The sequence below is a fragment of the Hypomesus nipponensis genome, chromosome 14, assembly GCF_054491055.1.
Source record: "Hypomesus nipponensis isolate SF chromosome 14, ASM5449105v1, whole genome shotgun sequence".
NCBI classification, from domain to species: domain Eukaryota; kingdom Metazoa; phylum Chordata; class Actinopteri; order Osmeriformes; family Osmeridae; genus Hypomesus; species Hypomesus nipponensis.
Genome location: NC_140374.1, coordinates 5,931,082 through 5,954,732, shown reverse-complemented (window position 1 = coordinate 5,954,732; position 23,651 = coordinate 5,931,082). Strand labels below are relative to the sequence as shown.

Sequence of the window (23,651 nt, the reverse complement as noted above, 5' to 3'; positions counted from 1 at the left end):
CAGACTGCAGGATCTGGGGGAACAAGTGAATTGTTGTCTTAGGGGATGCTCACTGTAATGTTTTCCTGGAATAATGTGCCAGTACATCTGAGTAGTGAATGGAGCTCTGTGTTACGGAGAGCGGGAGTGGGGTCTGTTTTGTTACTTGTTGGGGGGTTGATTTGAATTAGAATGCTAGCTATGCCAGAGAGAGATAAAGACAGAGAGATAGAGAGAAAAGAGGAGTGTTCTTGTCAAACGAAAGAGAACACCGCCGCAGGTAAAAGTGGGTGTGAAGTGCAGATGAATGGAACAGCTGAGAGAGTTGCTCATTCAGACTAAGGACAACCTAGTGCGTGCGTGTGTGTGTGTGTCTGTACGTATGTGAGTGTGTCTGCATGTATGTGTGCATGTCTGCATGTATGTGTATGTGAGGGCGTGGGGTGGCTCCCCTAACGGTTACAACATCTCTCTCGTCCCTGTTCGCGTGAGGACGTGCCAACGCGTCACTCATGTTCGGAGTTATGAGGAGCGAGGAGAGTCCTCAGCCACGCCTTCTCAGAAGATCCCCATTCAGAACCTCTCCCTCCCTTCCTCCAGCACAAACATCCGGCCCCTTCTCTCTCACCCGACACTTCTACAATACCCGTCTGTCAGAATTCCAAAGCGTTCCAAATCCCGACGGTGAAATGACAGCATCTACAGACCATCTGTAACATGCTGACTTGCACCCTGCATATTGAACAACTCACATGGTGGTCTTTGGAGTTAGATTTATTGCTCCCCGTGGAGTTTGGGCTCTTGTGCTGTTCCTCTGTGGGGTGTAGATGGATGTGGTGTTGGTCGCAGTGGCGTCAGGGACACGACTCCAAATGTGCTCCTGCTGTGGCCGGACTGAACTCCAACCCAGAGCGGTGAGAACCAGAGACATGAAAGGTGATGCCTTTTGGAAATGGCCGTGTTAAAATGAGAGAGCGGGAGGTTTTTAAATCAGTCTTTGCCCTCTCATTCCAGCTCTGATGTATGGCTTGAGGAGGAACGACGCGCTCTCGAAGCAGCTTCCTCGCAATTACAGGGCGCAACCTCTAAACCAGCCAGCTGAACTCCAGCAAGCAGATGCTGCAGAGGCTTCCCCTAACACTAGCTTAGCACTTGTGGCTAACTCTTCTCTATTTACAGCCTAGTGGGCTTTATCTTTTAAACGTTGATTATCCCTGTGTGAGAGTGTGTGTGCGTGGGTGCGGGTAGGTGGGTGTACTTGCATGTGAGTGAGTGAGTGCGTGCTTGTGTATTTCCGCGCGCGCGTGCATGTGTGTGTGTGCGTATTTCCATGTGTGCATGTGTGTGCGTGCTCGTGTGGTTCCATGTTTTTGTGTGTTTGGGAAATTCCTCATTTTAAACACATGCTAGCGACAGCTGGGCCAGTTTCTCTCACAAGTCCTTCAAATGTCTCACTGCAGTCCCAACTGAGGACACATTTCGACAATTGTTCGAGGAGAGCCCGGGCCCGAACCCCAAACAGTTGTGCTAACTTTACCAAGACTCTTTTCACATCGGTGTTTTTCAAGGCTGTATTTGTGCACGAGACAGAGAGAGGCTAATTGGAATGGCCCCCAGATGCTTTCTCGTTCAGATCACACACACACACGCACTGAACACACACTCACACATCCATGCACACACGCACAGTTGAGGCAGTTGCAGGGATTTTTTTTTCTTCCTTTCTTTTTCTACCCTCCACCTTTTGAAAAGTTCAGTGTCTTTTCCTTCATTCACCTCACCTTTTCAAGCCAAACAAAACGGTTGTAAACAGTGAGTCCCAGCAGGGAGTGGAATGCCTTAAAGGCTTACCGAAGGTTTAGTCCTTTCTGACAGCCGGTCCCCTGTGTTTGACAGTTCCTCAGGCTTCACCGCCCAGTCACGCTGTGGTGGTCCCAGCCAGTCCCATACAACCCCACCCCCCCCATCCACCCCACAGACCGGGCTGAGAGGGAGAGAGAGCAGGAGGGGGAGGGTGGCCGGAGGTGAGCTGAGGAGAGGGAGGGGAGAGGGAGAGGAGGAGAGGTACAGTGGCAGGAGAGGGAGAGATAGCATGAGAGGGAGGGTAGACGGAGGGGGAGCAGGAGAAGGAGAGAAAGCAGGAGATGGAGGGGAGGGGGAGACAAACAGAAACGGGGGGGCACACTTAGGTCTTGGCAGACAATCCGTACTCTGTCAGGGGAGGGGGGAGGGGGTTGGGGGTTGTGCTGAAGCAAGGGGGGAGGGGAGGACCCTGTCGAAAAAACAAAGTTGGTTGTAGGGTCAAGGCCAGTAAGCTGTCATACCTGGCTCTGTGTTGTATTGTCAGGCTTTGTTGATGCTAGTCCTCTGAGTGCTCTGAATGCTTCTCATACCGTCTTCCGTGGTGTTTGGTGTTTTCTGGTGGTGTGCTCCACCTCTAGGGCCCAGTTCTTCTTCTTTATGTGTCAAACCCATTTGTGTCCAATCATGTGTCAGTGGTTTGTTTTAGGACATTCATTTCTTTTGGGAAACAAATTGGAGCATATGAAATATTGCTCACAACTAACTTCTAACAGTGTTACTTACATGTAAGGGACTGGGAGTGCAGAGTTTTCTGGGGGAGAACGTGCGTCATGTTCTGATCATCTTGTTTGCGTCATGCTCCAGGCCAGTTAACACCTGCTTGTCAGGGTGCATAGCCTTTATACTCAATCATTGGTCTTTAACATGAGTTACACTACACCCAGGCACACTGGCTCTTCCGAATCATTTGTATGTGTGTGTCTTTGCCTGTGTGTGTGTATGTGTGCGTGTGTGTGCCTGAGCGGCTGAATGTGTTTGTGCCTGAGTGAGTGTGTGTGTGTGTGTGTCATGGGACAGACCTGCGCAGGTCTTCACCCCAGGTCACCTCTTGGCTCAGAGAGCAATATGTCGAGGCACACACAGGGCATCCTGCACTCAAATCCCTGCAGACAACATCGACTGTGAAACACTCGATCATGGGCAAGGCACTTCACCCTACTGGCTTCGGGGGGGGGGGAATGTTCCTGTACTTACTGTAATTCGCTCTGGATAAGAGCGTCTGCTAAATGACTAAATGTTAATGTCATGAGGGAGACGTATGGGACGTTTCGACAGTGTATAACCGAGCGCCGTTCAGCAGGGAGAGTGCTGCATGTGTGCAGGCTGGAATGGGTCCAACTGCAAACACAGCTGTGAGATCATACCTCTGGAAATACTTGGCCCCCCGATCGAAACACAGTAACTTAAACACGCGTGGAAGCGCACAAAGGTCTCCAAACATCCCTTGACCGAGTCCCGAGTGTGGTCCACAGTGTTCCCGAGACATCCTGCGTGTGAGTGTGCAGAAGAGTGCTTCAGATGTCAGGGCTGTAACAAGCTGTGTTCCTCTCTTATCGCAGCTCTAGGGTTTCCCCTTATCGCCGTGGCCACCGCTCCCCGTGCCTGTGCGCCCCGGACGGACGTCTGCGCACCCAGACAGACGCCGTCTTGTCCCGCATTCTTTCGACGAAAAGGACCCTCCGCTATCTTTGCCCGCGTAGGGAGAGATTTGGTTACACACACACACAGTGGAATTGGGGATTCTTTCAGCGCGTTGGGAGAAGCCCTGTTTTAGCGTGTTGGCATGGGGCTGGCGCCGTGTGTCAGGAATGGAGAGAGCGGCCAACGGCCTCAACTCACAGTGGAATTGGATTGATAGAGTCCATGTGAGAGGGTTTTAAATCAATGTGAATGTGCATCATGCTGCAGTGCGTGCTGTAAACTCTTAATGAGTGGGTGTCCTATGGTCTGAGATAGTCTGAGATAGGTCTCACGGACCATTTTCAGTTTCCATGTTTTTCCGATGAAAGGCCTTCACCTTATCACCATAAGGCTTAGATTGCTGGCTTTTAATCTCCCGCTGTCCACAAGGGAGGAGGGCATGTGACACCAGCGGTGGAGGAATTTAACAGCGGACCTGGCTTCCCTCATTCAGACCAAAGCCTGAGAACATTTGAAGATTTTATTGGCTGCCCCCTCGGTCAATCCGTGATGTAATAAAACCTGACAATGTGGAAGTGTTGCAGTGTGCAGAGCACTCGCTCTGGTTCCTCTCACTGACACTCCATCGCTGCCACCCAGACCCAGACCAGTGCAACTCGATGTTACTGTAGGCTAGGCTAGACTAGCCTCTTATTCCCACAGCTGGAACATTTGGAAGCATTCCTTTGGTGGTAACTGATAGCAGGATTAGCGTTGCCCCAAGTTTTCTTTTAAGGTATAGTTTTACGCCTAACCTGAGGATTAGGAAGGGAAGGAGGGGCAACACTCCCAGCTGTGCTGGTGCTAAATCTGCGCCAGACTGAGTTGACTCTCTGAGGTGCCTTTTAGCTTGTTGAGTTGTACTCACAGTAGGAGTCACACAATACACTCTCAAGCATTGGAGACTCTGTGTGTGTACTGTATACACTGCATGGCTCTGTTTTCATGTGTGTGTCTCTGTGTGTGTGTGTGTGTGTGTGTGTGTGTGTGTGTGTGTGTGTGTGTGTGTGTGTGTGTGCTGTGTATCACAGTACTGTAGACATGGGATGTGTGTGAACAAGGAGCTGGACCTGCGTCCGGTCCACGGGGAGTGGGGCACCTGGGGGCTCTACAGTGCGTGCTCCAGGACCTGCGGAGGAGGCACTAGGAGCACCTTCCGGGAATGCAACAAGCCTGTGTAAGAGTCTCCCTTCAGAAACACAGTATTTGTATGAGCATTATGATAATGTTTTCATTTCAATAATAACAGAGACTAGTCATTCTAATATTATCATTATTTATAATCCAAACAGTAAGTATAGAGTGTTCATTTAGCTGATGCTTTAATCCAAGTGACGGGGGCGTTGGGGATTGGGGGGGGCTATTAAAACCTGCCACCTCTTGATCTGCAGTCTAAAGCTAAAGTTTTGGCAATGACAAATGTTGTGTTTTGCAAAGTTTGCTGGTTCAATATTTGAGGATTTTTTTTCACATGTTCCTATATCAGAATTCCATAGAAACATGTGAAAACATTACGAATCACAATAAGGCACATTCCATATTTTTGAAAGCTTTTTGGGGGCAAAGATTTTCAATATATGCAAATAGTCCCCTCTTTTCCATCAGTCAATCTGCTCTTAAAATCCAATCAGAATGATAAGGTGATTTCACCTGGCTAGAACTAGTTCACACTTTCCCCTGTGCTGATGATGTGACTTACTAAAATTATGTTAGCAGTCATTTTATCCCAAGGCCCAGCAAGCTTTGCAAACACAAAATGTATGTCGCTCCCAATACTTTTGGCTAAGGCTGTACTGTTGAGCTATACCCATCTGCTTTGAGTCTGATACCAGTTATAACAAGCTGGAGTAACAGTCAAAACAACAACAACTTCTTAGGCATAGGTCTGATCTGTCCCAATAAACATGGGCAACAGTCAAAACAATGCAATACCCTTTGAAAGTCCAAGTATATATGTGCAAGTCACGGTAAGTGATTGTAGAAGACATGTTCTAATACAGTTCTTGTGTCTCAGGCCCAGAAATGGAGGCAGGTTTTGTGTGGGGCGCAGGATGAAGTTCAAGTCGTGCAACACTGAGCCCTGTCCCCGGGGGCAGAGAGACTTCCGGGAGGAGCAGTGCTCCCAGTTTGACGGCAAGCACTTCAACATCAACGGTCTGCCTCCCACCGTTCGCTGGGTGCCAAAGTACAGCGGGAGTGAGTAACCAATTTAACGGAACACCACTGTGCCGAGTAGCCGAGATGCGGCTGCTTTGCGATGTGGCTCGTAAAAAAAGACAGTTCCTCGACGCTGACCACTGAAAACCGTTTTGAACTTTGCACTTCTGATCGTTGATCTTCTGCTGTACTTTCTATATGCATTATTTGTATGGCGCTTTGGATAAAAGTGCCTGCGAAATGATTAAAATGGAATGTTAAATATGAACCAGTGGATCCCAGCTGGGCTGGACAGAGCAGGTCTGGTTTCACATCTACTGTATCACATGATGGCTGGAAACATTTGTTGAGTGTGGCTCAGGTCACCACTGTGTGAAATACCTACATCAACTGCTGTAATCTTGAAATCTCTATTAGTTAGCATGACTCTAATCCACCCACCCTCCTCCCATCCTGTCCAGACAGGAAATCTCTACAGTCCATTTCTGGCTCAGGAGTTTCAGTCAGTGTCTTTGTTTTATTTCATTGGCAAATGGACAGAATAATCAAGACTAGAGCTGCATAGTACTTCCATATGATGTTCCTGGATAGCTCTAAGCTCATACTGCAAGGAAGAATCTCATTCGTTACTAAAATGCCTTGCTCAGCTGCACCAGATTGCCATGTGGCTCAGGAGGTCAGACTCTGGAGCTGAGATGCTTTTGAAGAATTAACTGTGAGAGATCCTAATTCATGTTATACAAGCAGGCCGAGTTGAGCAGCCAATAAACTGTCTGAAAGAATGTGATCCTCCAAAACAACTGATAATGATTTGGGTCTTTCAGCACAGAAAACTGCTGGCCAGACCAGTGGATTGAAGAAACATGTTTGCCAAAAGCAGAGTCTTTGCCGTGTTGTTGTCTGTAAACATTTCCACCGTGTAGCTAATCCACATCTGCCAATGTTGTGGTGCACTAAATCTATATTCTAAAGCTGTCTGTTCCCATTCTTGATTGTGATTGGCTATATCGCATTCCATGCCGTTGTAAAATCCACCATCTTTAACATTCCATATTACTGTGTATTGAATATTTCAAATAAAAAAAGACGGCAAAGGTGTCCATCTGACTGTTGCGTGGCAACAATTTATGTAGGAACTATACTTTGTAGTGGCAGAAGAATGACTGTTTATTATTAAACTATTTTGTTTTTAATATTTTTTATTTATGAAACCATATAAAATATTTCTAGTAATAGTTTTGCAAAGCAATAAACCCCGCGGGTCCGTGTTTTGCGCTGATTTTAGAACAGGAAAGGGGATTTGTTAGGCACGACGCGAAGCGGAGTGCCGAAAACCCCCTTACCTGTTCTAAAATTAGCGCAAAACACGGCCTCTTGGGGCTTATTGCTTAAATTGTCACTGATGATGTCTTCTATTTCTTCTTCTTCTTCTTCTTCTTCTTCTGATGCAGTTCTGATGAAGGATCGCTGTAAGCTCTTCTGTCGGGTTGCCGGGACGATGGCGTACAATCAGTTGAAGGACCGAGTCATCGACGGCACCCCCTGCAGCCCGGACACTTATGACATCTGCGTGGAAGGCCTCTGCAGGGTACTGGACCGAGGCTGTACCCTCTCATGTCAACACTACTGGTCATGCTGACCTGCCCACACTACCTCACACACACTCGGATACATCCTTCCAGATGGCTGTCTGAGAAGGAAATGAGATGATCGACATCTAAAACAGTGGTTTTATTGGTTTTGGGATCAGATAAAACTCCATTGGTGGAAATTCTTGTCAGTGTTTGGCTGTCAGAATGACACTCTTTGGCTCCTCGTGTCTCACTAGTCTTTATGTTTCCTTCTCCAGCAAGCAGGCTGTGATCATGTCCTGAACTCCAAGGCGAGGCACGACAAGTGTGGGGTGTGTGGAGGGGACAATTCCTCTTGCAAGACCCAAGCTGGGACCTTCAACGATGCTGAGTATGGTGAGTCTGGTCTTTCAACATACAGAGCTGGTAGTCAAAGGAGGTCATCGTACATAGGGGACACATGAAAATAATCAATTTGCCATAGATATGGAGATGCAATGGCCTGGCCTAAACTTGACCCTGGACCCTGGATAGCCTGGATTGACCCCAAAACAAGATGAACTCTGACCCCTCAGAGGCTTTTGGACGATGCTGCCATAGTTCCTAGACCCTTGTCCTGTAGTACTGCACATTCCGAATAATCTTCCAAATACTTCAGGAAGAACTTGATGAACTCTTGTTGTGCTCTAACTAAACCCCAACTTGCGCCAATGCTTTGAACTCACGCTTTATGTGGTGTCTCTTTGTGGGCCAACCGGGGATTGCATCCAGTCCTCCTCCAGTTGGACTAGAAAACACATCAGTAAAAACGTCTGTTTAAACCCAACTTCACCAGTTGGTGCAAAATCTCTGTGTTTGTCTGTCTGTCTGTCTGTCTGCCTATCTGTCTGTCTGTCTGCCTATCTGTCTGCCTATCTGCCTGTCTGTCTGCCTATCTGTCTGTCTGTCTGCCTGCCTGCCTGTCTGTCTGTCTGTCTGTCTGTCTGTCTGCCTATCTGTTTGTCTGTCTGTCTGTCTGCCTATCTGTCTGTCTGCCTATTTGTCTGTCTGCCTATCTGTCTGCCTGTCTGTCTGTGTGTCTGTCTGTCTGTCTGCCTGTCTGTCTGCCTGTCTGTCTGTCTGCCTATCTGTCTGTCTATCTTTCTGTCTGTCTGTCTGTCTGTCTGTCTGTCTGTCTGTCTGTCTGTCTGTCTGTCTGTTGCTCTGCCGGCCTAAGAACCAGGTGTGCCAGACTCTGGCCCAGCTCTAGATAGATGACGTAAGTCAGACAGAATCCCAGGCAGGGTGGCCCCTGTCCAGGCCAGTGTCCAGACCTCACTACACTGCTCCCTCCTACTCCTTCCCTCTCCACAGCCTCTTCTCTCCCCCACTACTGTGTTCCAGGCCTGGCCAGCTCATTGGAGGTCTGCCCAGGTTCAGTTCAGCCAATAAAGTAACAGTAAACTTCCAGAGAACCAATGAAACAGGAGTTACAGTACATACCTTCAATCAAATATTTGAAAGACTAAGAGGGCCGATATAAGGGGCCCCTGTTTAACATAGGTTTTGTGTGTGACCTTTCACCTTCTCCCTGCTGTGAAACGAATTAGGGAACCACTGGTGTCTTTAGTAAGCTAAGCTAGTCGCTCGAGCACTTTCTAAATGGCTCAGTGGTCTGCTAGTCTTCTCCTCCCACAACTTGTTTGCTTGTTTGCTGCCAGGGAGAAACCGAAGGCTGTTTTTCCTCAGGGTCTGTGTTTTCTCTACATTCCTCGGTTGCTCTGCGGTTGCGTCCTTTGGGTGCCCGCGGTCTCTGGCTAGGCAGGGGGGCCCCTGAGGAGAAGACATGGCGTTGTCCGAGGCAGACCTCGTCAGCGGTTTCCGGAGTTCGTCATCCAGCCATGTACTTAAGCGCTTATGCTGTCCTGACTGATCAGAGAAGGAATTGGATACGCATCTTAAAACCAATCGCTGGTGTTTTCTTTCTGAGGGTCGAACAGGATAGGTTCGGGTTCGAGCAATTTATTGTTTATCACGTTCAGGCATTTGGGGTGTGCTTCAAAAGCGGTGGCTGAAGACCAATGTTTTGGTCATGGCTTTGTTATGTTGTAAGACTGGGAGCTGCTGTCAGAGAAAGACGGCCATGTGTCAGTTTGTCTGTGTGTGGTTATAGTGATTATAGTGATACATTCTCGTTGTTAACAACAGCCTCCTCATATTCACTATTGACTGACCTCATCATATTGTTTATGGGTAGTGTAGTGCACTATCGTAACTTTTCGCACATAATGGTACTTGATAGTGTGTGTATTAAGCTGCTAATAGGCTGATGTGAAAAGACATTGCCTTACCAGTGCTGCCCCCGAGTGGTCTGTCAGATCAACTCTATACCCTTTTCAACAGCCACAATTTTCCCTCTTTTCATCTTGTGTTCTTACTTTTCAGTCTTTTTTAAATCACCTTTCTTTTTCATATTTGGGTAGCTCCCAGCTTCATCCCTTCTGCATTCCCCATCCTCCTTTCTTATCCTCCCATTCTCCTTTCCTCATCCTGCTTCCTTTCACCCTCGTCTCATATCGTCCTCCCCTCTCCTCCATCTCATTCACTCTTCGTTGGCCTCCTCTCACCTCTACGGCCTGTTGCGTCTCTTCGCTCCTCTCCCCTCATCTCTCACTCCTTGCTGTCACAGAACACAGATGCAGGTAAATTACAGGGCAAGCGTTGGGCCACGGTGTAATTATATAGGATTTCAAGGAAGGGCCTCTGAGAGTGAAATGACCCCTTTCTATTTTTCCAGGGATGACATTTGAATCCTGAAGGTTAGCAGTGCTAGTCTGTCGCTAGCCTGGCCTGACCAGCTTCCCGTGACATAGGGAAGCCATTAACTCAAGGTGTGAGTGACTGCTCAGTACCACAGCTGGCTAGCCTTACCTCGGTGCCTAGCACGTCTAAACGTTCTCACCCACTAGTATGCTCTCCCCTCCCCCCCCCCTCCCTCCCTCGCTCTCCCTCTCTCTCTCTCCCTCTCCCTCCCTCTCTCTTCCTCTCTCTCAGGTTACAACACTGTGGTTCGGATCCCAGCGGGAGCCACCAACATTGATATCAAACAGGTCAGCTACTCTGGGAAGCCAGAGGATGACAACTACCTCGGTAAGTTAGTATGCCAGCGCACACGCACTCTGACAAACCATGAAAACCACTCTGGGAATGTACCATATTAGCTGGGAGAGAACCCTTAAGTTGTGGGCTCTGGGCAGCCTAGGTCACTTTGATTATTCCCGGGGTCTTACAGAGGTCAGGCCTTTCCAGTGACCCTAAGTGTGAGGTGACCCTGCTAATGACGGGGCAGACGAAGTGAGGGCGTGTAATAGACCACTGGTCATTCCTCCTTGTCAGAGTGTGTGAGAGGGACGTGTGGTGGGGTGTGGAAGCATCTGGGTAAAGGAGAGAGAGACTGCCGGGGTAGAGGAGAGTGGGGCTGGCTGGGTAGAGGAGAGCGGGGCTGGCTTGGTAGAGGAGAGTGGGGCTGGCTGGGTAGAGGAGAGTGGAGCTGGCTGGGTAGAGGAGAGCGGGCCTGGCTGGGTAGAGGAGAGTGGGGCTGTCTGGGTAGAGGAGAGCGGGCCTGGCTGGGTAGAGGAGAGTGGGGCTGGCTGGGTAGAGGAGAGCGGGGCTGGCTGGGTAGAGGAGAGTGGGGCTGGCTGGGTGAGGAGAGTGGGGCTGGCTGGGTAGAGGAGAGTGGAGCTGGCTGGGTAGAGGAGAGTGGAGCTGGCTGGGTAGAGGAGAGCGGGGCTGGCTGGGTAGAGGAGAGTGGGCCTGGCTGGGTAGAGGAGAGTGGGGCTGGCTGGGTAGAGGAGAACGGGGCTGGCTGGGAAAGCAAACTAGGTGTCAGAGCCAGAGGAAGATGAATGTGGCTAATTAGAGGCATGTGTAGCCAGTACCACATGGAAATGGATAGAACCTGGGTGAGGCCAACTCTACACTACAATGTACTGGTGTGTGTGTGGGGTTCTCTGTGTCAGTGTGTGTTTAGTGTATGTATTTGAGTTTGTGTGCTTTTGTGTGCGTGGTTGTTTGTCAGTGTGTGTGTTTCTCTGTGTGTAGTATCTGTGTGTGTGCAAGTGTGTCTCTAGCTATTTTCTGTTCCGGCAAATGTGAGGGAAAACCGTCAGAGCTACCTACCTGTCAAACGTTCCCCGGTTCTATTTTGCAGTTTCAGAAATCAATTCCGCCACAGACCAGGAAAAAACAAAAAAAGCAATTTTAACGATCTGAAACGCAAGTATCAAAACGCAAAGTGCAAGTAACTTTGTGGGCGGGACTCGAGCGGGGCGCAGTTGCTATTTTGCCGGCGGGATAAATGGCGCAAATCTAAAATGGGTTGGTCTGAATCACCCTAATGGGTGTGGTTTGGGCGTAACGTGCAGTGAACCAATCAGAGCGTCATCTCACATTCCCTTTAAGAGCAAGCACGCTTGTTATGGTGGATTGCTATTATAACGGCGGATTTGCCAGGAGCGGTTGGCAAAAAGGCATAAATCTACACATTTACCCAAATTATTCAGGCTAATTGCAGTAACGATGGATCAAACCTGTTTGACAAATAGTGGCAAGACACAGGGATATGAGGAGAAGATATTTGGGGGTTTCTCCCATCCCAATACAATGTCACTTCTCTGTCTTTTACGGCCCTGACGAGAACGTCGGTCTCCTCGGCTGTGAACCACTCCTGGCGTGCGCCTAGCAAATCCACCATTATAATAGAAATTTGCAACGGAACAAGCGCGCCTGCTTTTAAAGGGAATGTGAGTTGAAGCTGTGATTGGTTTATTGCACATTACGCCCAAACCACACCTATATACCGAGTTCCGCCCACAAACTTGCGTTTTGCTACTTTTGTTACTTCCGTTTCATACTTCCGTTTCAGATTGTTTAAATAGGGCCTCTAGTCTTGCCATGTCAAGACATGAACGTAAACAAAGTTGTACCAAGAAACTTAATTACACACATTGTTTCAACATGTAATTATTGCATATTTTGAGGGACTACGCCATTTAAGCATGTCGAAAGAGGTTGTTGGTGTTAAAATCTGCACTGGACCTCAGAATGTGCATTTGCTGTTGTGTGTTTATGAACATGCTTGAGTGTGGAGACTGCGGTGTCACAGTGTTAGCATTGTAAATCAGTCATAGTCAGGAAGAACAATCACGGGGTCCATTCCTAAATGACTGGAGACTGGAGTCTGGAGCCGTCGCCATTCCAACAGTCCCACATGCAACAATAGTTTTACAGAACCACGTGGGCCACACAAAATGCATGTTTACATTCTATACAATCTGCTGCATATTTATGTGGGGAAACATGCTCAAAAGTCCTTTGACAGATATCTTTTTTGAACTTATGAACTTCCTCCATCCTTTAAGCTCTATCTGACAGCCAGTCCAACTTCCTGCTGAATGGGAACTTTGTGGTGGCCATGTTCAAAAGGGAAATCACCTTCAAGGGAACCGTGATTGAGTACAGCGGCTCAGATACCACAGAGGAGCGTATCAACTGTACTGAACGCATTGAGGAGGAGCTCATTCTACAGGCAATGCTGCTTTCTCACTTCTCCATTTCCCTATCTCTCTCTCTTTAAATCTCTCTCTCTTTATCTCTCTCTTTATCTCTCTCTATCTCTCTCTTTATCTCTCTCTTTATCTCTCTCTTTATCTCTCTCTTTATCTCTCTCTTTATCTCTCTCTTTATCTCTCTCTCTCTCTCTCTCTCTCTCTCTCTCTCTCTCTCTCTCTCTCTCTCTCTCTCTCTCTCTCTCTCTCTCTCTCTCTCTCTCTACTAACAGCAAACCCTGAAGCTAATCCCCTCCTCCTTGGCGCAGGTTCTGTGTGTGGGGAACCTGTACAACCCTGACGTACGCTACTCCTTCAACATCCCCATCTTGGAGCACCGTGAGCAGTTTGTGTGGGAGCCTTCAGGGGCCTGGCTGGACTGCAGCCGCACCTGTCAGGGTGAGGTTATGGTCGTCCACCACAACACAGCCCATTTCCTTCAACACTTCCCATGACCATAATATTATGCTACACAATCCTTCCCGATGATTGCTGTTTGCTAATGATAATTGGTGTGCTGTCAATGTGTATAAGATCGAGACATACGATCTTGTATGTAAGGCAGATTTGGAGATGTGTCCTTTGGGCGTCTACAGTACTTGCCAAACCTAAACTTCACTCAAAGGGTCAACTAAGATATGTATGCAGTACAGCATGAAGTAAGCAAAATGGCTGTCTACACCTAATCTGCTAAATCAGCTACAGCACCATTACCTTAGTCTGTAATGGAGAGGCCGTGCTAAACCTCCGCTGGCAGGCTGCGAGGTCCCATCCGCTGCACCTGCCTCTGGACCTCACACACACACACACATACACACACCCACACACACACACACACACACACCTGCCCCTCGGCTGCTCTCCCGGACACAGGTCCTTAGACTTCCTGGGGCTTGCTTTGCCCCCAGTGCTCAAACACGCGGGAACACACACACATACACTCACAAACACACACACGCACTCTCAGCATCACTAGCAAGGTCCTGATGAAGGGTGTAATCTCAGGCCAGTCTCCAGGGTCCAGGGGAGGGCAGTGTACAGTATCAGGGGGCCTTTTTGGAATTTTTTGCTATTTGAGCCTGTAGCCAGATGGGGTCTAATTCAAACCGTGTGTGCGTGTGTAGGTGAGCGGAGGCGCAAGGCAATGTGTGTGCGTAAGAGCGACCACCTGGAGGTGTCGGACCAGCGCTGTGAACATCTACCTCGTCCTAGTGCTGCGCCTGAGCCATGTAACACTGACTGCGAACTCAGGTACTGGAGTCACGACACACTCGAATACAGCACACGCACGGTACATGTACATTTAGTCATTTAGCAGACGCTCTTATCCGGAGCCACACACAGTAAGTACAGGGACATTCCCCCGAGGCAAGTAGGGTGAGGTGCCTTGCCCAAGGACACAAAGTCCTTTGGCTCAGCCGGGAACCGAACCAACAATCTTCAGATTTGTGGCCCGATTCCCTAACCGCTCAGCCACCTGACTCCCACATACATACATACACTCTGTGTTTCACTACTACCTGTGTGTGCTCCCAGGTGGCACGTAGCAGGGAAGAGTGAGTGCTCTGCTAAGTGTGGTCCCGGCCACCGCACCATGGACGTGCAGTGCATGCAGTACAGCCTGTCCAAGAGGCAGAGTGAGAGAAGGGAGGCCAGGGCCTGTGAGGACCTTGCCAAACCCCAGACGAGGGAGGCATGCCATGGCGACTGTCTGCTCAAGAGCTTGCAGTACAGTGCATGGTCCGAGGTAGGAAGCACTGCTCAACATGTCGCGTCAATGCACATGCGTATGTCATCTTGCTATATACCCAACCCCATGTTCTACCCACTGATCTATACCCCATCCGGCTGCTTGTGTAGTGCTCTAAGACGTGTGGCCGGGGGACTCGGACCAGGGAGTCTTACTGCATGAACAACCTGGGCAGGCGTCTGGTGGACAGGGACTGTAGTGAGTACCAGAGGGTCGTCACCGAGAGCTGCAATAGCCAGGCCTGTCCCGAGTGGTCCGCCAGTGAGTGGAGTGAGGTAAGGGGCTACAAACACACACACACACACGCACACATATGTATGAACACCTCATACCTGAATCAAAACACTCCCAATAATACACATACGTTAAAAAAATATATAAATATGCAAAAATGACACACTCCTTTCTGTCTTTCACTCTCTCTTCGTCGCCCCCTTTATTTTTCTCTCTTTCCATCTGTCACTCTCCCTCTCTCTCTCTGTCTCTCTCTCTCTCTCTCCCTGTCTTTCTCCTTTTCATTTTGTCCATCTCTCTTCATCTCTCTCCCTCCGTGTCCGTGTCCCAGTGCATGGTGACGTGTGGGAAGGGCATGAGACACAGGCAGGTGTCATGTGGCCAGGCGCTGGGCGAGGAGAAGCTAGGTGAGCACCTCTGCGACCCCTCCACCAAGCCCCCAACGGTGGGGGGCTGCCAGATGCCAGAGTGTGCCTCATGGCAGGTCGGCGTGTGGGGACCGGTGAGTACAGCACGACTGTGCAGGAACCCTCTGGATGGCTGCGTGCGTGTGTTTAAGGAAGGAAATAGCTTTCACCCGTGTGTTTTTTTTTATTGCATGGATGTGTAAGAGAAAGAGAGACGTGTGTGTGTGTGTGTGTGTGAGGGAGTGAGACCGAGACTGAGAGCGCGCGTGTGTGTCAGAAAAAGAGAGAGAGAATGAGATCGGTGACATGCTGCAGGGATTGAATGATGAAGTGCGTTTACCTGTATATATGTCCCATGCCTCGTGCTCGTTTGTGTGTGTGCAGTGTATGTGTGTGTGTGTGTGTGTGTGTGGGGGGGGGGGCAGATTTACTCTGACAGGATATGAGGGCAGAGTGAGAGTGCGAGGGAGGAAATGGAAGCTCAGGATGGAGCACACCACCCCATAACTCACCAGGCTATCAGGTTCCCCTGCTGCTTTTCAAAGAGCCGCACACACACTTACACACACACACACACACAAACTCTCCGACACACACGTACACATTTGAATAATGTACGAAAGACGGTGACAGGCAACAAAACACACGCTCGCGCAACCACCCACCCACACACACACTCATTCACAAACACACACGCCATTCCATATGTCCCAATGTCCCATACATCTTCGTCACTTCATAAAAGCCTTGTTTAACTGATACTCCCTCTCCGCCTGGCTCAATAGACATACCTGGGGTTAAGCTAAAGCACAAGTTGAAAGGAAATGAGTGGATGAATGGATGTCTTTGGCCGTTCATGAAGGAGTTTATACTTCTAATAGGCAGCCAGACGTGTTCGCGGGTGGGAAAATCAGATAGGTGTATTTACAGAGCTGGAATATATTGGCTTGTTAATACTTGTGTAATCATAATTTGCTGCTCAAATAAACGTATCCCCTGGCACTTCCTCTGTGCTCTCCGTCCTGGATGGCCCTGACTTGACTCAAATGCTAACAGGGAGCTGTGGAGGGGTCGAGACAAGGAGGTAAATGTCTGGTCTGGTCTCTACTCGACTGGTCTGGTCTGGTCTGTACTGGTCTGGTCTGGTCTGGTGTGGCCTGTACAAGTCTAGTGTGACCTGGTCTGGTCTATTCTAGACTTATGTGGTCTACACTTGACTGGTCAAGTCTGGTCTGGTGTGGTCTAGACTTTTCTGGTCTATTCTAGTCTTCTGTGGGCTAGTCTAGACTTGTCTATTCTAGTCCAAGACCTTCCGCTGACTCTGTCTCTGTATCCTGTGCTGTTGCAGTGTGCAGTGACTTGTGGCCATGGCTACCAGATGCGGGCGGTGAGGTGTGTGTCGGGAGCGTACGGCGTCACCGTGGACGACCGGGAATGTAACGCAGCAGCCAGACCCAGGGACAGCCAGGTAGAGGAAGCAAACACGGACACACACAAAACACACACGTAAACACACGCGTTTGTACGGTCACACGCGGCAGGCGCACAAGCAGCCCAGCCCCGATCTAGTAGGCTGTACTCTGTGTGTTGACGTGTCCAGGACTGTGAGATGCCCGCGTGCCCCTGGGCCTCCCGTCCTCACGGCACCGTGCGCCCTGGCGCCTCGGGACACCTCACGCAGTGGAGGTACGGCTCTTGGACCACGGTGAGTAGCGCCCCCCCCCCCCCTCCCGATCTGCTTTGTACGCCGCAGTCACGTAGCGTCACACGTACACACAGTACATCTCACACACACACACACACACACTACATCACACACATATACACACAGTACATCTCACACACACACTACAGTATAGTACAGTACATCACACACACAGTACATCTCACACACACACACACACACACACACTACATCACACACACACACACACACACACACACTACATCACACACACACACACACAGTACATCACACACACGCACACACACACACTACAGTACAGTACAGTACATCACACACACACACAGTACATCTCACACACAGTCTAGTATATCACACACACATAGGACAGGAGACAAACGATCACATTCTTGGCTCTTTCTCTCTTTTATACTGTACTTTGCTTTGTCCAGCAAACACACAAACTCACATACACACTCCCTGATACACACACACACACAATACAAAGACTCTGTGTCTGGGTTGGGAAATATGTCTCTCTGCTTTGTATTGTTTTTTCCCGTGCAAATGGAGAACAGATTTACTCTAAACACAAGGCTTGGATTTCCAAGATGGAGACTGGTCTGTCAATCTGAGAGGTTGTGAGCCTGCATGTCAAAAAGGAGGCCCTTGCCAGGCAGTGTGGTCCTGAAGTATAAAGATCCCTGTCTCAATGCCCCCCCTGCCCCCCACACACATAATAAACACACACAGACACACACACACTCCCATATACACACCCAGTCATACATTCCCCTCAGGAGCAATTCTGCTTTATATTTGCGTGAAGTTGCGGAATGTTGATTGTCATGGATATGACTGGGATAGTTGTGTGTGCATGAGCTGGAGCCTAGTGATTACATTAGATATTCATCCCTCCAGGGCTGTTTACCCTTCCTTGTGATTAGTCACAGTGTCACCATCTGGGGAGGCCTCAACGTGGAGCCTTCCTGTCCTATTCTCTGGAAGCTGTGCAATGTGTTTGGACTGGAGTCCTTTGAACAAAGGGTCCAAACAACCACTGTACTGTAAGGATGATGATGTGAAAACTGATGTACTATGCTTTTTTTCTGTGTTTGGGTGTGTGTGTGTGTATGTGTGGGTGTGTGTGTGTTCCCGCACGCATGTGTGTTTTTATGCATGCCTGTGTGTTCCTGCATGTATGTGTGTGTATCTGTGTCTGTGTGGATGCGTGCTCAGTGCTCGGTGAGCTGTGGGAAGGGAAAGCGAGCTCGCTACGTCAGCTGCAGAGACGCTCAGGGAGTCGTGGCCGACAAGTCTTCCTGTGACCATCTTCCCCGGCCCCCAGAATCCTCAGCGTGCTTCAGTCCCTGCGGCCAGTGGCGCTCCTCAGAGTGGTCTACAGTACGTCCCCTTCATCTGGCTCATTTACATGGCTCACCTGTGTGTGGAGCCCCTACAGAAGAGTGGTTGTAGCTGAAGGGGGGAGGATTTAACGGCAGATGAAGAGGCGGCGGGTCTAAAGATAAAAACGGCAAAATAAAAACAGTACTATTATTACAATACAGTGTGGCTAACTGCTCTGTTTCCAGTGTTCGGTGTCCTGCGGCGTTGGGAGGTCCACCAGACAGGTGATGTGCAGTAACTACCACCGCCAGGTGGAGGAGAGCCTCTGTAACCAGGACGACAAGCCCACCACGGAGCAGGAGTGTACCGCCGCCCCCTGCCCCTCCATCTACCACCAGAGGCCCAACGACCAGCCCTATGGCTACCCCCACGACCCCGGACACCACCCTGGCCACAGCAGCTGGAACGTCCCGTCCGCAGACAACCAGTGGAGGACGGGACCCTGGGGAGCAGTATGTCCTCCGTACACTGTTAAACAAAACAAACAAACAAAGAATGCTTTGGAAAGGTTATTTGAGAAAACGTTATTGTCTTTCAAAGGGCTTTCCTTTGACAGCCGTGTAACTTTTGGATCTTGGTACTTTTTGGGGGGAGAGCGCACCACCACATTGCAGTTTTATACCACATACTACATTTATACAACACACTGTAAACCTTCCACCGTGGTATACTATAGTACATATACTGAGGCTGGCTGTGGTCAGTAGCTGCTGAGTCTCACATTAGACATCTGCCTCTGACTGTGTTCAATCACAGAGAGGGATACTGTTTAATTGGATGCAGAGACATACCTGCTCAAGTTCAAGGTTTCTTTCTGTCGGTTCTCCTTCAACGATCCATGTTTTCCATTTGTGGGGGAATCATTTATAAAGTACAGCTGGTTTTAGTCTGATTGTGAGCTTGACAGGAATGAGGTGTGTCTGTGTGTGTGTGCGTGTTTCCTGTTTGTTCCTGTGTGTTTCCTCCTTGACAGACACCCACTGCATGTTATTTACATTATATTCATGTAACAGATGCTTTTATCCAAAGTGACATATGTATAGTGCATATAGAAAGTCCAGAACATGATCAATGAGCAGAAGTGCATAGTTATAACGATATTTTGGTGGTCAGTCAAGGAATGGTCTAGCCACAATATAAGGTAACCACATCTCAACTACCAGGCATGGGAAAAAAATATAATAATAATATATTAACCACAGTGCAACAATAGCATCTAAACTACTATAGTGAACAGTACAAATTTATTGAGTGCAACATCAAATAATTTCATGGGTGCCAGACATGATTTCATACTCACACTAACGCCACTGATAAGCTCATGCTAATTATTTCAGTGCAACAATAATACAATTCTTAAATATCTCATATCTTCTGCTATACCTTATATATGCATTTGTACATTGCTTTGGATTAAAGTGTCTGCTAAAATGCTAATGTAATAAATCTGACATGCTAACGGAACAAAGCTAAATATCAGTGTCAACTAAAATGTAAATGCTAAGAAATCATGTAAATATCCTAGCCACAGTGCAACACTAACATCTCCCCCTCTGTGGCCCTGCAGTGCTCCAGTACCTGTGCTGGGGGCTTCCAGAGGCGGGTGGTTGTGTGTCAGGACGCGGAGGGACGCAGCAACAGTTACTGTGACGAGAGGGTCAAACCGCCTGAGTCCAAGAGCTGTGATTCAGGACCCTGCCCTCTGTGGAACTATGGCATCTGGGGAGAGGTGAGGAGGACTCCGGCCGCGACTCGAACTCCCTGAGTTTGTAGTCAGCGTGCTGCTTGTTTACCTGACTTTACCTGACCTGATTTGAAAGACAATGATAGTTGAAAGATCATTCGTCTTCAGGTGTAGTGACAAAAGAAGATGTATCAAGTTTACTGTAGAGACCCTTTGTGGAGTAAGTTAATTCCTCCAAAGCCTTTTTCTGTTTAAAAACCATTCCTTCCTCTGTACAGTGCACCCAGACGTGTGGAGGAGGGCGGCGGACTCGGCTGGTCCTGTGCCAGCGACCAAATGGCCAGAGACTCATCGACCACAGCTGTGATGTCCTGGACAAGCCCCCAGACATGGAGCAGTGCAACCAGCAACCCTGCCCTGGCAGCGTCTCCTGGCAACGCCGCCCATGGAAGCCGGTACGATAGTACTTCCTCATTCCCTCCTTTACTTCCTGTCTCACTGGGGCCCATCACTGTGAGTAGACATGGAGTGTGCTTATATACAGGGAGTGTACTTCTGGCCCCCCGTGTTCGCTAACTATGTTTTAGCCTATTTGTAAGAAAGTCAATAGAGCGTTAGCATATATGCTAGCTTCGGCCCACCCATGAGGCCCCTGCAGGGGCATGGTGCTAGTTATACTGGTCCACTTTTGGGAATCATTAGACACACATGGATTCCGTTTTGAGCTTTGGCTCCAAAATTTAATCTATAATTTAGACAGACGATGTTGTCCAACATCGCCATGTATTCGTAGACGCAAATGAATAACACAAAATATATTTATTTCGAATGTGAACCATGAAGTAAATGTTTTTTTGTGATTGCTGTCTTCAGCCTGTATCCGAAGTACACAAGTGTATATTTGTGTATAAGAGTTCTAATATTATTGCCTCTATCAAACAGCAACAAATGACTGTTAATGTATTCTGTATATGTATCTTTGTACAGTTTGATTACATTTTAGTGGATAGGTTTTATAACTGAATATATTTAATATTTTACTGGTGCTTTTGGTTAGACATCTCGCTTCTCATACTAAATAATAATACTTTGTAAAGAGGAAAGTATTTCCAAACTTTTTTCTAGTCTTTTTGAAATTATGAAATCTTTTTTAAATTATAGCTTAAAAGTGAAATGCAGTTCTTAATATTGTGTAATCTCTATTAGAACATAATAATTGAGATGATCCCTGCCCCATACTTCCCATGTAATATCAATGTTAAGTCAATAACAATGCCAATGAAAGTTACAATGACCAGGATTTAGGACATACTAATGCCCATGTCAGAGATAGTTTAAATTAAATTGGGAAAATACAAAGCTTTACATACTGTAAATCATATACAAGCTATAATGCCTTTGAATGATAATGCTGGAGTATCGGGTGTAGAAACAAGTTAGATCCATACAAGACCATACTTGAGCTTTTCCAGTTACAGTTTCACACAGATGACAAACACATTTAAAATACAGGGATATGAGTTTTGAAAAACATTCAACCTCACAATTATAACTTTTACGGTACTCTCCTCTCACTCTGACCAGTCTGTGTTGCATTTCAAAGCTAATGTCTTAGATGATCATAGTGGCACAAGTGACTGTGCCTTTTCGGTTGGCTCTTAGGACAGTAAGTTAGAGGTAAGTTCTGGACTGTAGGCCTATCAATAGGAATCTGTCTTTTGTCTTATGTTGAACTACACTTATTGAAGTTTACATCAAAATGCTGGGCAACACTTTACATTAAAGTTAATTTAACTATCATGTAACTACATAATATAATACTAGGAAGATTGGGATAGTCAGGGCTAAGTGAATATCTATATTTAGCTAGTTTTAGTGACACAACCTGTCCCTTTACAACATCGGCTTAGCATTTACACACCTGCCCTAAACTGGCCCATCTTACACTTTTGTAATAATCTATACTGCTAACACTTAGTGCTACACTTTACAAATAGCAGTTCTTATGTAACTACGATGTTATTCCTATAGGTATTGCTATGTAGTTACATGTTAGTTCATGTAACCTTGATGTAAAATGTTGCCAAATGCTGTTTTCAGAAGGACTTCATTACCAACATCAATCTGTCCATATTTATGAAGTGAACAAGAGACACTGCTGTACATGCAGTAGTTACATTAGTTGACACATATCCAGGTCAAATACTGTAACACAATGTTAGAACTTCAAAGTTAGTAAAGTTTATCATAATGCACAACAATAGCAATGCAGTTTTCACGTCTGCAGCTTCAAAATTAGTTGGTAAAAAATCACTTACCAACTGACACACATAAATACCTCTTTCTTATAATATTGTAGTCATTTGTTGCTGTTTCACTATTCTCCTGGGCCAGTTTTTATATTTTCTGAAGGATTCTTTTTGTTCTTTTTTTTTGTTGAATTTATTTATTTGTTTACAGTAGTTAATTCATTGTTGCAGCTTTAATGTTTTCTTTTTCCATTCAGATCATGTAACACTTTGCTTGAATTATTAGTCAGTACCTACACAACAGCAGTCTCAAAGAGGACATATTATCCAACGATTACTTCACAGCACTTTGCACACTTTGCTTTACGGCTAACCAACCACACAGTACAACATCACATTTTAATGTAATCTCCCATCACTTGATGTTTCACCAGTAGGTTCTACGGGAAGTCATGTCTAACTTGCCACAGGGCCATGAGGCTTTCTGACTCTGATCCAAGCAAAGTGTCACAATATCGAAAGGTTCTGTATGTATTGACCGTCACCACTTACCCTCCGAGGTCTCTCTGGGATCTTTTTCATTCCTCTCATTGTGTCTCTGTTTGTCCGGAGACATTCACTCCATCCAAGACTCTCCATCCTCGCCAGGTATCCTTGTGACTCCCTCCTTTAACTCTAAGGTGCTCAGTGATGTTGCCACGCCACAGGGTGACACGATTTTATACTTGTTGTTCATATGTTGTTCCTCAATTTTTATTTATTTCATCCACATGCAAAAATACATAAACATGTTGATTTAGCTTTGCTCTCTGTAAAGAATATTAAAGAAACGTAATGGTTGTGACATTTGTGTTGTTTTTCAATGTTTCAGGCTGTGGTACATGGCAAGGATTGATTGGCAAAATAACTAGTTTGAGTGTTATTTTTCTAAACTTGGAACACATCATTATAGGATGCCAAATCAGCTATCAGGGAAATACAATCACTGAGCCATATCATTAGAAAATCAAATTGTTCATGTGTTTATCATCACATTTTAATGTCTGGTCTTGGTAAAAAAAAAAAAAAAACACGAATAACTTGAGTAACTAACATAAACACAATACATTTATGAACTACCATATTGGAATGTCAAGCATTTCCGTCCTCTATATGATAAACGCTTATTCCCATCCCTTCCTATGTGGATCAATTGTTCATACGAGTCCTTGAGCTTCTCAAACTAACATGGTTTATGTATTATGTTATTATTAAAGTAACATCTGTCATAGATGCCTACATTACAATGCATTGGTACCTGATGATCAAGTGTACTCTATATAATACATTCTAGTACATGTTGACATAGATTGTATGCCTCCTTGAGGTCACATAACTGTATTGAAAAGGCTTGTTTTAAAT

The 23,651-nt window shown here is 47.1% G+C and overlaps 1 protein-coding gene across 1 annotated transcript in view; it reads left to right on the top strand.

Annotated features, from left to right (window-relative positions):
- Positions 1 to 23,651, top strand: part of LOC146258413 (A disintegrin and metalloproteinase with thrombospondin motifs 20) — a 75,978-nt gene that overhangs the window by 31,745 nt on the left and 20,582 nt on the right. The window contains exons 12-28 of the mRNA XM_084671494.1: positions 4,554 to 4,699; positions 5,537 to 5,718; positions 7,131 to 7,267; positions 7,529 to 7,646; positions 10,284 to 10,379; positions 12,650 to 12,816; positions 13,105 to 13,239; positions 13,965 to 14,086; positions 14,372 to 14,582; positions 14,696 to 14,860; positions 15,151 to 15,321; positions 16,575 to 16,694; positions 16,827 to 16,931; positions 18,150 to 18,314; positions 18,503 to 18,769; positions 19,885 to 20,046; positions 20,280 to 20,456. Coding sequence (XP_084527620.1) covers positions 4,554 to 4,699; positions 5,537 to 5,718; positions 7,131 to 7,267; positions 7,529 to 7,646; positions 10,284 to 10,379; positions 12,650 to 12,816; positions 13,105 to 13,239; positions 13,965 to 14,086; positions 14,372 to 14,582; positions 14,696 to 14,860; positions 15,151 to 15,321; positions 16,575 to 16,694; positions 16,827 to 16,931; positions 18,150 to 18,314; positions 18,503 to 18,769; positions 19,885 to 20,046; positions 20,280 to 20,456 — 2,646 coding nt within the window. The remainder of the gene's footprint in view (positions 1 to 4,553; positions 4,700 to 5,536; positions 5,719 to 7,130; positions 7,268 to 7,528; positions 7,647 to 10,283; positions 10,380 to 12,649; positions 12,817 to 13,104; positions 13,240 to 13,964; positions 14,087 to 14,371; positions 14,583 to 14,695; positions 14,861 to 15,150; positions 15,322 to 16,574; positions 16,695 to 16,826; positions 16,932 to 18,149; positions 18,315 to 18,502; positions 18,770 to 19,884; positions 20,047 to 20,279; positions 20,457 to 23,651) is intronic.